This window comes from Lipophrys pholis (genome assembly GCF_963383615.2).
Source record: "Lipophrys pholis genome assembly, chromosome: 9".
NCBI lineage: Eukaryota > Metazoa > Chordata > Actinopteri > Blenniiformes > Blenniidae > Lipophrys > Lipophrys pholis.
In genome coordinates, this window is record NC_137639.1 from 14,026,673 (window position 1) to 14,040,167 (window position 13,495).

Consider the following 13,495-nt stretch of genomic DNA (forward strand, 5'->3'; position numbering starts at 1 on the left):
TTCTCAATTCAAGGCCCAAATTGTATTTAAATAAAAGTATATGCTGTGTGTCAGTGTTAGGTAATCATAAACTATATTTTTGTTTCCGCATTTAACCCATCCTGTTTCTAGGACTGGTGGCTCCAACGGTGCGGCGCCTGGGGAGCTGCGGGGGGGTCAAGGGTCTTGCTCAGGGACCCACAGCAGTAACATGTCAGCTATGGGATTCGAACCAGCAAATGTCAGATCTCTACCCCCTCCCACTTTCAGGCCACCACCGCTCCCTTCTCCCGTACACTGCATGTCAGTTGTGTGACCCTCGACATGACGACATTGTGTTACTAGATTGTACATAGGTTGTTATTTGATTTTCTGTCCTCTGAATGTCTTTACCTCACCTTCAGATGGACTCAGTCCGTTTTATTACAAGTGAATTTTGCTCTGCTGTTGCAAGAGAGGTCTGTCAGTTTTTATTTAGACCTGGGTGTAGACTGACAGGCCCACACTTGTCAGGCCGTGTGCATTTGGTCCACATTGTGTCTATACACAAATACTAAACACATGGTCAAGCCAACATGCACAAATTTTGTTTTGCATCTAGAAAATACAGTTTCCATCTGCATTTAAACCAAATACAGAGTGAGCTGCTGTATGTTTAGTTAAAATACTGCACCAGTTAAATGGAAGACTGTGAATCAATGCAGGGTATATTTACATAATTGTCTCTGTTATTTCCCACTTATCTTGTTATTCAGTGTAATCTTTTATAGAGTGATGTGGGTTTCTAAACCCTAAATAACAAAAATGTATCATAACAAATGAAATCACAGATGTTTTCACATAAAAGCATGAACAATTTATCCATAAATAAACAAAAAAGAGCTGAATATTACTCATGTCTGGGAGTAGTTATAGTTTTAGATTACTACAGATACAACTGGTCCTTCGAGGGCATACTGCATGTGCTACTTTACTTTACGCCGGGGAAAAGGTTGAAGGTACATGTATGTTGACTATTAGGCCCTGCCTTATGAACAGCCATGATTCTCTACTGGACATCACTGTATGTACACTAACTGATTACAAAAAACTACAAGTTTAGTGAATCAGTATACAACTGACTAACCATCCAACCACTAACACACTTGTGTAGCTTCGTGTCCCGACTCTTCGTGATCTGAGTGACTCCACCGAGATCACCTTGGAAATGAAGTGGGAGGTGCCACACAGACACAACACATGACATAAGGAACTGTAAATCCATGTCCATGTGAAGCAAAGAGATCAGAGACATCCATTTTGTTATTGTGTCTGATGTTATTGGGTTGCATTAGGTAATACGGTGGAGGAGGTTTACATGTCTCGAAAGACACTGTCAATCCAGAAATCTAGTTAAAGGGATGTTTTAAGCCAACATACCAGAAGGTGGGCTGCAGCATGATGGTAAACATGAAATTGTGTCATTGCCATCAGCACTAAAGTGAGCTGTTATGTCTTTAAACATCTGATATGTCATCTGTTTCTCATGAGTTCACATGAATTACAAATCATTGCATTCTGATACTTTAGTTTTTTGCCTCCATTTCTCCGGCCTTTTTGGAATGACAGTTCATTTAACAAGCCTGACAGACCTGTGTTGTTTAATTTTTGAAATGAAAGCACTACCATTAAATCACAACATCTCAACAGGCCTGTTTTTTTTTCCCTCTATATTTCAGTGTTGTGGACAGTAAGAGCTTTCCTACAACTGTTGTAAAAAAAAGAGATGAAATTTCTGGCCAACTCCCAAAGCTAACATTGGAATAATTAACTTTCTCGCTCCAGTCAGTGATTTGCTAGCTACGGTTGTTGTGTCAGCCATGAGAATTGATGGTTGCAGGCTACAAATGTGAAATTGCTTTTGTCCGTCCGTCTATAAAAATCGACGACCTCCAGTTGCATCCACGGTAATAATATTAAGTAGTAAATCTGCTTTTGTTACCATTGTGGCCTGTATACCATTGTGTTTGGTGGTGAGAAAGCTTGCCATGTGTAGCAACAACAATTTCGAACGTGGCTTTTCAGTGTCACTCATCTGTTCCTCTGTCGAATATAAAAAAATGGTTTGAAACAAGTCAAAAGAATTTCAAAATGGTTTCGCTTCTTTCAGTGAAGACATTTAAAGATCAGCGGGGTAAGAGGGAAAAAATGCATCTTCTGGCATATCAATATAAAGACAGTCTTGTGCATTTCTTTCACATGAATAGAGATGCTGGCATTGGTAATGGAAGAGAAGACATCTATGATGCTGTTGTGCTGCTTTTCTTTTTGAGTATAAGGTCAGCCTCACCCCCTGAGCAGGAACGCTGTCATTGTGTGTCATTGCTTAAGTCAATTAAATCTGTGTGATGTCTTATTGTTCTGTCCCAGTATGAGATCTTCCATTAGGAAGGAAACTTGTCTGTCCTCACAACGGGTTTCCTTTTACTGAAACCTCCATCCAAGATGTTTATGCATGTCCAACCTTGCCTCAAATTGCCCATGAGGTCAGCGGAGCAAACAACAAAGAATCAGACAACAACATTATTTCTCATTCACTTTCTACAGTGATGGATCATAAACACATTAACATCTGTTGTTAGCGACAAGGCAGTTATGTCTGTGTTTGTAGGATCTTCTACTTGAAAGCCCGCCACTGCTCCCTGAACAATTTTGTTGCATAATGAGGCAATTTTACATGTGCATTTCAGTTTTTCTCAGAGTGAGACCGAACATTGGGGAAATGACAGCACTAATGTGCTTTTCAGGGCACTGGCCAGATCTCCACTCTTTCCTGGGTTTAGCTCTTTGTTTATTTACTTATGTATTTGTGCTGAAGGATATTGCGGACAGCGGCAAATAGACATTTGGGGGACATCGGCCCCTCAGAGATTGAGTCTGAAATCCCTCCTGACCTCTTCAGAAGAAGGCTCATGGTGAAAATATAAGCATCAAGGCCAGTGGGGCTGGGAGCCGGCCGGGACTCAGACTAACAGCGATGGCACACAAAACAGCATCAAGGGCACTTCTTGAAGCCCATCACAGCCATTGATCCCATTATATTCAGACCTTTGGTTGTGTGTTTTTGAGATTACTTGGACCCTGGCCTTGAATGTCAGAGGAACAAAGCTTTTCTGTTTGGTCTTTCAGAGAAAATCTAGGGAGCAGAAGTAGGATACGAATAAATATAGTAAATATAGTTAGCCTTTTGTTGTGACTGGCGGCTATGTGAATAGCTTTCAGCTTTTTGTTTCTCTTCATTTTGTAATTCCGTTCATTTTGTTCATTTTGTAATTCATCGCCGTGACCTCACCCACTGTTTAATGTCCTTCTTCGCTTTCTGTGTGGTTTGCAGCTTGCAACAGATAGTGTCACCCATAGGCTGCGACCAGGTTGTAGTCCGGCAGTACTCTGTATGAATTATGATGTGCTGGATCAGTCCTAATCTTGTTATGGATGTTCTTTTGCCCTTGGGAGGAACATCAATGGATGGATGGAACTTTATCAGATTTTATGGTGCTTTGGAGTATAAGTCATGAAAGGTGCTGTCTTTGCGTGTGCGCGTGCATGCATGTGTGTGTATGTGTGTGTGTCGCGGGGGGAGGGGGGGGGGGGGGGGCATGTAAGACTTCAGTTTGAACTGAATTGTTTCATATTTCCTTTTTTTTTTTTTTTTTTTAAAGTGTAAATATAAAAACCAAAATAAGTCAGGTCCAGCAGATCAAATGGAAGGATAATTATTGCGGTTACTTAATTAATGCATCTGAAAGGTTTCTTTTTTGAGTGATTTTTAAAAACTTTTAAATCGAGGCACCAATAATTGAAAATGGCTTTTTTGATAGTGATTATATTAAGATATGACAAAGTGGGTTGCCTTTCCATCAAAGGTACAAATATTACTCAAATTCTTTAGTTGACTAGAGGTACAGATACATGACTGGTAAAAGTATTTAAGTCAAAGACATTTCAAAATAGAGAACTACCAGTTCGAAAATATATTTTTGGAGTCCTTCTTTTTAAAGTAAAACATCAATCCACCTATGTAACATGGAAGCAATAAACACAGAATCACCAAAACTTTGACTTTATTCATGAAAAATATCACCTCCTCTCCACCATCTGCACAAGCCTTTGCAAACGTCTTATTCACAATTACTGGATTGTTTTAGTATTAGACATGTTGATGTCCCCGCCCACTCCAGGGGTCATACTCTGAATCTGGTCATCTGCTTGCGATCTCCATGTTTATGACCCGGGTGTCTCTGATGTATCGTTGCCGTCTCCCCACGTCGGACCCAAATGCCAAATCTGCTTCGGAAACCAACAAAAACATCACATAATGACAAATTCTGCATCAGTTAATGACTGAGTGGAGTACTACAATAAAACCTTGACGCGCATACACCTGTGAAAGTCAGAACTGTCACGTTTACTTGCAGAGACTCCTGGTTTATTAGCGAGCTGCAAAACATGAAAGCAGCTGGACGTGGCCTTGATTGGCGGGACACAGCCACTGAACCCACCGGTCATAATCTAGCCTATATAGAACATCAAACAACCTACTCAAAGCCCGGAAATAAACATGTTTAAGGTACTACTTATATATCATCAGAAGCAGCCCCGGAAATTTCAAGGAGCTATTCTCCACACTAAACCACCTTCTGAAGCCACACTCTCCCCACCCACAGAAACTACAGTGGAATACTACAATAATCTCATGACCAGCATCAACACTTGTTCTTCCTCTTCCTTGCAGCTGCAGACTTTCAATTTAGGAGTTTACACCTTCCTGCTAGTCACATGGGAGGAGTTTGAGGACATCATCAGGGTAATGAAACTGTCGACCTGGCGAGAACAAAAACTGGGCCAGTCAACCATTTAACTACTGTAATAATAGGCAAGTTTCTCCAAGCCACCCATGTTCCATCTGCACCAAACAACTGTTGTAATCACACCTACCTGTATGAAACCCACCCTCAACACTAAAGGCATGTCCTATTAGAGACCTAGATCCAATCTCCCTTTTTTTTTCAGTGCTCTAGAAAAAATAGCAACAGTTTTTCTCCTTTTTCCTCATTTTCAAGCACATTTCTTTCGACACATTTCAGGCTGGTTTCTGCTCTTCTTAAACCACTTAAACAGCGCTGGTTCAGCTCATCAATGACCTGCTGATGGCAACTGATGTTTGCTCAGCCCATCACACCATTCTTCTGGATCTGCAGGTAGCTTTTTACCCAATTAAACTGTGCTACGTGTATCACCAGTGGTACGCGTGCTCCCTCTAGTTGTACGTGGGAGCAAGTCATACATATATGGTTTTCAATAAACAATATTTGAACATATATAAAAATAGCAAGCTAGTACACAAGTTAGAATGAACAAATATAAAACATGAATTTCATCTTTAAAATAGCCACATAAATAACGAGTCCATAGCTAATGGGGGAAGCCTCTGCTACTGTATGTTCAGGGCAGCCATAATGGTGGTACTTTGGAAAGTTCCATAGTTTGGATCTCATCCAGTCACCTCTGGGGTTCCTCAAGGGTCTATGCTGGGTCCCATCCTTTTCAACTTCTACAGGCTGCCTATTGCACACATCATCAGACAACAACTGAGTTTCCTACCATTGTTCTGCTATTGACACACAGCTATACATTAAAACAAGCGTCTCTCTGGCTTGCGCATCACTATTAAACCCACTAATTACTTTCATCTGGAGGATATTGAAGGACTCTTCCAGTTGAACGGCTCAAAAACTAAAGCTGTCTTCATTGGCACCTTACACAGTATTTTCTCTTGCCATGTCATTTCACTCACTTTTACAGTCAACAGCCTTCATATTTAAGTGAACCCTCACAGAAACTACTATGCACATAATGGAAACCAGCAAAACCTCCTTCCTTAGTCTCAGAGATATCAGAAAACTGTCCCACTCTCACCTGATGCAGGTTCTCTCCTCCAGACTAATGCTATGCTGTATTTATTTAGATCTATGGACAGAGCCTTCAAAATTATAACACATTCATAACAGTGATGCCACAAATGAGAGTGCAGAACTTGAAAAATATAACACCCAATCTTCACCATCTCAGCAAGAATTCATCCCAAGGTCAAACTGCTCACATATCAGTGTTTACATTGGAATTCTTTTCTACTTGTTGGATAATCTGGTCAACAAATGTTTCATTTATGACAAGGTTTAGTGACTTGCAAATTAATCTTTATTTGAGTTATGGCCCACAAAAGCGTTTTTAATCTAATGATAAATAAGCAAATTGTGGTAGAAGGTAATTTTGGGATAATGGAAAGGCTGTGCTACTGCAGCAACAGACCTATCGAGGGACTTTACCTCAGTGTCCAGCTATTTCTTCAGGCTGCCAAATAAAATAAAGAGGCAATAAACCACAACAAGCTTGGAAAATAAATCAAGCAAAAGTTAAACACGGGTAAAAAAAAAAAAAAAGGGTTTTAAAATATGCATGAAATTAATTGGGTGGCAGTATTTTTCCCCCTGAAGACTCCTCACGGCCAAGTTAAGATAAGTCATTCAGCAGATTGTTTTTAATGAGGACAAAGTTGACAGATCTATTAATACAGGATGCTGTCTTGAAACCCTGCGATCAAGAGACTTCAACCCATACTTTAGTTTGAAGTTGACATTTTGAATCTCAGCTTGAACAAAACCCAAGTCAAAATCCACTTTTTACCACTCAGGCCTCCTAATGCAATACTTTTGGCTCAATGAAAATATCAAATTTAATCAAGACGTGTGAACATTCGGTATTTGTACCCCAACAATAGGAATGTCTCAGCATATTAAAAAACAAAGTTTAATGTCATTAGAACTAAATAGCTTTCCAAGAGGCCCGGCGGACCCTTTATATAAGTGTAATTGAACACATTGCAGACTCGTGTGCCGCTAAACCGACAGCTGAAATGACTTCAAGTGGGAGAACAAAAAGAGTGTCAGCGCTCTCCTGCCACACGGATCCATAAAGGCTTACATGCTCATGACACGTTGAAGGTTACGGTCCAAGTGTGCAACCGAAGAGTCGAAGCTAATGAAGGCTGACAACTTCTAGTTGTGAAGTACTTTTCAGATTAATCCAACGGCTTCTTTGAATGGCAGAACAGTGTCATTACTTACTGTGCGGTAGACAGTGACATTGACCTCTTCTTTACTCCTCGGTGGCGACGCAGGAGAACATAACATTCCTCATTTCCCCAACATCCTCCAAAGATGTTATTCAGTGTCCATCTCCCAAGGTAAAGCTAGATTGACTAGCCATAATGCTATTATAATCTATTCCCTGAAGCATGCCCCTCCATGTTGAAGTTGTTCACATTCAATCTTTGACCCTGTCAAGGTTTTCTCTCTTTTGCTCTTTTATAAGAAATCCACATTGCTGCCAATGTGATAGTTGTCAGGAGGAAATTGAATTCTTTTTTTTTTTGTTTTTTTCAGTTTTCTTTTGTCAGCTTCTGCAATAATGTTGTGTTTCTGTACTTTAGACATGGAGAGTGGAGAAGGTTTGGCCGAGAGAGCAGCGTGTGCCACTGCTAAAAGATTCTTTCTTGCAAAAATCATCCGAGAGAACGAAAAAAAAAAAAAAAAAAGAAGCACTTTTGTTCAACATTCTCTGAAAGGGAACATGTTGAAATACAAAGAGATTGTCTTGTCTCCTGTTATCTTTTGTTATGTCTGCTCAGACACAATTATTTATGGCAATATTTCTATTTTGTTGAAGGCTTTCTTGTTATAGTACTATTTTTAAAAAATTTTTAGAATTGCAAATATTTTTCCTTGTAAAAAGTTTTTTTTATAGATAAAGTAAAACTGTCTTCTCCATTATGCTATTTTCTGTTGAAAGCATATGTTTTGCAGTTTTCATCCTTCAGATGCAAATATTTACTGACGAACATTTTTGTTGGCTCTGAATAACTTCAAGGAGCCAAACTCTTCACCAGCACACATGACCCAGTGTTTTGCATATTGCTTGTATTGAGCAAGCATATTATCTCACGGTGCATCAGGAGTCCAACGTAAAACGTGCTCAGCACCTCCATTTAATTTCTCACACTGTTTAATTTATAGACATTCATTTTTCTACATCACACATCACCTTATTAAATGTATGACTTCACCTATCTTCGATTTGAGTCGCGGAGCGGGTTAAAGGGCAGCCGAGCAACTTATTTCATGTCCTCACGTGACATTATAGTTACTTGCAGAGTCAACAGAAAGGTGTTAATAATGTCTATATATAACGGTAGAGGCACACATACAGGATATAACCCACGGTGCAGCTGCAGCGCCTCAGCCTTTCGCGATTATTTTATGGGTCCCCTGTGGGCCTGCAGGGTGCAGGAGAGGAGACGGATTGTGAAAGATCTAATTAAGCAAAGCGAAATGAGGGTGCCGAGGTACCAGGCCCAGGACAAGACACAAATCAGAGGCTGCTGACAGCTGGCTGCGGAGCAATGGGGCTTTGCAGGAAAGGCCAGAGTCTTGCTTCCAGGTAATGACCACACATACGTCTCTGCTCCCCTCAGGTTGACTTTCTTTACGGCTCGCAGGTTAAGGGTCGTGAATCTCAATCCCATTACGTAAAACTTCAACGCTTAAATTTCTGGCATTTTGGCTTGTTTGTTCTTGGAGAGGTAATAAAAGTATTTTCCCAGCTCTTCATTACCCAATCAGATGTCTGATTTGGCACTCTGTTGAGAGAAAGACAAAGCTGAAGAGCTCTGTCCTCATAAGACGTGGTACTTATGCCGTTATGGTGACTTGTTGAGGAGGTGTGAACACATTAACGGGAGTAGTGTCTGCTCTTTGCTCAGGGAAACTTATCAGTTTAGAGGCGCAGACTGTGTGGGATGTAAAGAATTCTTTCTCAGACTGGCAACTCAGCATTCACATGCCATTACATCCGAGTGCAGAATAAATGTCTTCAGGACACCTGGCGCCAAGGCTGTGACTGTCTAGTCTCCTGGGCTCATTTCTGACTGGGAACAGAAAGACCTTGGAGTAGAAAGACAACAGGCTTGATTATGTGAGTACACAGGAAGGTCTCCAAACATTGTTGTGCTAATCACGTTAGCGGGCACAGACTCAAGGCAGGACAGATGCTAGGCAAAGGGCAATGGGGTTATGTTATCCTGATTAGAGGAGGCTTCGCGGAGGGGGTTTCGTGAATCTCGTTTTCTACCTCGGCGTCACCTTGCAGAGAGAGAAACCTGCCACCAGTGCTTTGTCTTGCTCGGTTTTGTCACTTTCCTCTCCCCCCAACTCTCGCTCGTTCTCCTCGTCTCCTGCCTCAGCCGGAGCCGGTTGTGTCCTTTTATTCAACGACATTTCTTTTCTTTTTATCAGCCACCCACACACATTGCAGTGAGTTGTCGGATAATACTTTCATTTTTCTCCTTACTGATTCACCCCAGTAAAAGTGGTTTAAAAACAGATTTGTTCCTTTGTGACATGTTTGCCTCGGTACAAGTCTGTTTAACCGAAATCCTTCAGTGGCTCGTTTACAGACATATGAGTTATGTACAAATCAGCTGAACAAATCTGTGTCACAGAAATGTTCACAATGCACTGATGTAACTAATCCAGCAGCATGAAAGCCAAAACAATTGGGGAAGCTCAAAATGTTATTATGGGTGTAAATGTTTGTGTTATGAATTGCAAATCTTTCTCCACAACATACTAACCGCATTTATTTAAATTTACATGTAAATTACTTGCAATTTGCAAGTATTTAAAATAGTATTACAGGACATTACATCAAAGTGTAATTTAATTACTCGAGTTTTGGAGGAAAATAACTCTGTAATCAAATAGTAAAATGAATGAAAACCCACTGTCCAGAAAGCTATTACAGCCTCAGGAAACATGGGCATAACAGATAGCACAAGTGTCTGTTTGGCTGTCTTCATTTTCCAATTTAAAAAAAGATTCAACACCACAGGCAGTTTTCTGACTTTTTTTCAAATGTGTGCTTCACTGCCCCAACTGGTGAATGATGTCTGGTTCTGATGCATGCCAGACAACAGAGAAAGTAATGATTTGGAATGAATAGGATATCACAGCATTTTTAGACTGAACAAGGCAATATGACCTCGAGAACAAGAGTTGCTCCCTGAAGTTCATCTGATCATAAACAGACAATGAACATGATATTTGGATACTATATATATATATATATATATATATATGATACCATTGTTGTATGTTTTTCAGGATCCTATATGCTGGTGAACTCTTCCCAGCATGCCGTGGGTCATCGTGCTCAGCTGCTGCTCCAGACGCTGAGTGAAAATGACACGCACTGCGTCCAGTTCAGCTTCTTTCTGTACAGTCGCGATGGCCACAGCCCCGGGGATCTGCGGGCGTACGTGCGGGTCAACGGCGGCCCCCTCGGCAGTCCGGTGTGGAACGCATCGGGGACTCATGGCAAACAGTGGCACCAGGTGGAGCTGGCGGTCAGCACCTTCTGGCCTAATGAATACCAGGTATGTACGCTGCTCTTTTCCGGAGAGTCTTACTCTGTGTCTTGTTCATTAAACCAGTTCTTCAATACTCCTCTATCACCGAGGAGTTTAATAGCCAGGAAGAGATTCGTCCTGCATGATAAAGATATGCTGACTTATTGACCGATATCTTGTAAAATTGGGAAATGCTACATAGTGAGGCTCTGTTGATCACTCCTCATTTTAGCCTCGAGGTGAATCTGGTGTTAATTACTTGCATTTGCAATTTAATTAGCATTGATTCCCTCGTGAACGTGGCCGGCGTTGGCGCTTGAGGCACCGCAGCACTTCTCACATGAGAGCGCCGAGCAGAGATTTCAGCCTCCAAAGGCTGATAAACTGTGTCCTCATCCGACTGTCGACGATGGGCTCGTCCCTCCGTCACTTTCCTCCCGTTGATGGACGCTGACTGGCATGTGCTGCTGGTGCCTGATGTGCTGTGGTTTGTAGATGGCGCAGTCAGGTGAGCGTGAGGGTTATCCATTTATTAATCTAATTTCTTCTTTTTGCACACTCTGCGAAGCTGTCAAAAAGCAATTAAGTTGAGTAGTGTGCGTTTTATCAAGAACTGTCAATCCCCAGACTTAATTAAATTCTATTCAGCCCTGCAAGATGTGACCTTCACTATGTAAATAGTAGTCCTCAACATTGTACAAACCTGACGCTAGTAGCACCATGACACTTTCCTAGTCTTGTCATACAATCTGAAAATATGGATAAATAACCACAGGTTGAAAGATACAAATATGGCGTAAAGGAGCCCATCACATCATTTAACCTGATAAAAGTTTTTGCTACTTTATTTAAACATCTTGTCACATTTACTTTAATAAAATAAGGTGTTTCTTTTGCTGCAAATGATAAAAAGTCTCAGCTGTCTCACTGTCAAGGTCTCATGAGATTTCTTGTTAAATGTGAGTGACATTTCAAGATATGTACCTATTCACTCTCTCGCTGAGAGTAAGATTAGATGGTTTGTACAATATTTGCATTTGCATGCTGACTACAAAGCAGGGAATAATCTTAGTTTAATGTAGAAAAACAGGCGGAGATGGCCTGAAAAAACCCCCATACATGTGTCTCTTAAGCATGTAACAATATTTTCCTCTTGTGCAATTAGTACATTATGTGGATTGCAGCTCCAAGAGGTTGTTTGTATGGAGGATTATGTACTGCCTGTGCTGGACCATTGGTTGATTTGTTGGCCCGGTGCCGTAATTTCCTGGACTCATGTTTCTCGTCGTGATTTCCAGGCACCGATGACTTTTTAATTAATTAAACAAACTAAATGTATTGTGTTTGAGCTTAAAAGGTTGGGGGGGGGGGGGGGGGTTGTTCCTCTTGGGGGAGAACCACAATTGCCTTTGATTTTCTGCCTTTAAGTGTTAATCCTAAGCGAACCATGAGCCCACATTAGTTGTAGAAGTGTTTACAGGAAGGAAAGTGATTTCAGTCTCTCAGTTTCAACAAGCAAATGAATATATCTCACAAATTATGACACCCTGCTTCTGTCTGATTAAAATTGAGTGGTCTCATCAGGCTTGATCTGCCTATATTGAAGATGTGAGCACAGACAAGACGCCATGATGTATCTGGCACGCTGTAGAGATGCCTCGAAAAGAAACCACTGTTGGCAAACCCATTAGGTCCGACAGTAGCGGAGATAACAGTATATTTGATGTCCTCTTACTTGCTACAAATCAGTATACCAAGAGGACAGTGACATTAGTGCCACTGCCAGTCACATCTTCTCTTGAGCTTTGTCCCTCATAAACAGAGTGGCGAGAACGCTCCGCTGGTGAAGCCACACATCAGCTCAGCTTTACAACAAATAATGGTCCTCACTGTCAGATTCTTCCCTTTTGAGGTTGTTTCAGTGTGAGTCATTACTTTAACAATGCCCCTGTTAAATATATTAAATATCAATTGCTATTTATGGTAAATGTTTTACAGGGAGAGAGCTGAAAGTGGCTGAGTGTCGAACTAACGAGAGCTCTTCTGCTGAAAGCAGCGAGTGCTGAGCTGTAATCCCTCTGTTATAAAACAGGCTCAATAACCACTGTCTCACCCTTTCACAACATCACCACAGATAAGTCATAAACACAGGAACAGCACATTTTATCCAGCCTTCCTATTTTCTTTTTCTTTTTTCTTCTATTTTGTTGAGTGCTGTTACATTTGCCGTGTGTACGTAGTGGGTTTATTCTCTGTGTCCTCCTTTCCTCCTTTACTTCCGCGTCTCACAGTCCGGTGAGCATCACAGTAAACAGCGAACGCTCAGAATAGGTGAGTCAGAATCCTGCTGTGGCTGCCAATGAGAAGCTCCTGTTTAGAAGAAGGTTGGTAATGGGCTTATGAGGAGGAGGAGGAGTAGATGGCAGAGAAGACAGGACAAACTGTACCAGAGAAGAAGATGGGCCAAACACTTAAATTAGTATTGACAGTACAGCCTTTTAATAGAACAGCTTATACTGCTAATGGCCGGGCTTTTATCTGATTTTAGAGAAAAACTCCATAATTGATTGGATTAAATTCACTAATATTGGAGATTCGGTCACCAGGTATTGGCAGCTTCGGAGAAAATGCATCCTGTTTTAACGCAGGAGAAATTGAAGCGATTCACTTTCTATTTGCTTCTTCAATTTCACTTTTACTCAGCTGACCTCACGCTGCTGTTCAGCACAAAGGAAGCAAAACAAGCTGCCTGCACAAAGTCACATATACCACGGCTTACATCACTAATCCCTCAGCAGTCAAAAACCTCATCACTGTGGAATGACAGTGGGCCTTCGCTTGCAACACGTGGCTGTGCTTTGTTAGACAAAAGAAAGGAAGCATGAGCCAGAATTTTTTTTCAAGTGGCATCTCAGGCATCCGTTTCTACCTGAAAATGGAAACTTCATTGCAGGTACTAGTTTCCTCTGGACTTGTTAAGTAGTTGCTAATAGAGAAAAGTGACTAGTAACT

The 13,495-nt window shown here is 41.1% G+C and overlaps 1 protein-coding gene across 4 annotated transcripts in view; it reads left to right on the plus strand.

The window, feature by feature from the left end:
• ptprub (protein tyrosine phosphatase receptor type Ub) overlaps positions 1-13,495 on the plus strand; it is a 170,279-nt gene that overhangs the window by 81,668 nt on the left and 75,116 nt on the right. For all 4 annotated transcript variants that reach the window (XM_080471902.1, XM_080471903.1, XM_080471904.1 and 1 more), the window contains exon 3: positions 10,239-10,510. In XM_080471902.1, coding sequence (XP_080328028.1) covers positions 10,239-10,510 — 272 coding nt within the window. The remainder of the gene's footprint in view (positions 1-10,238; positions 10,511-13,495) is intronic.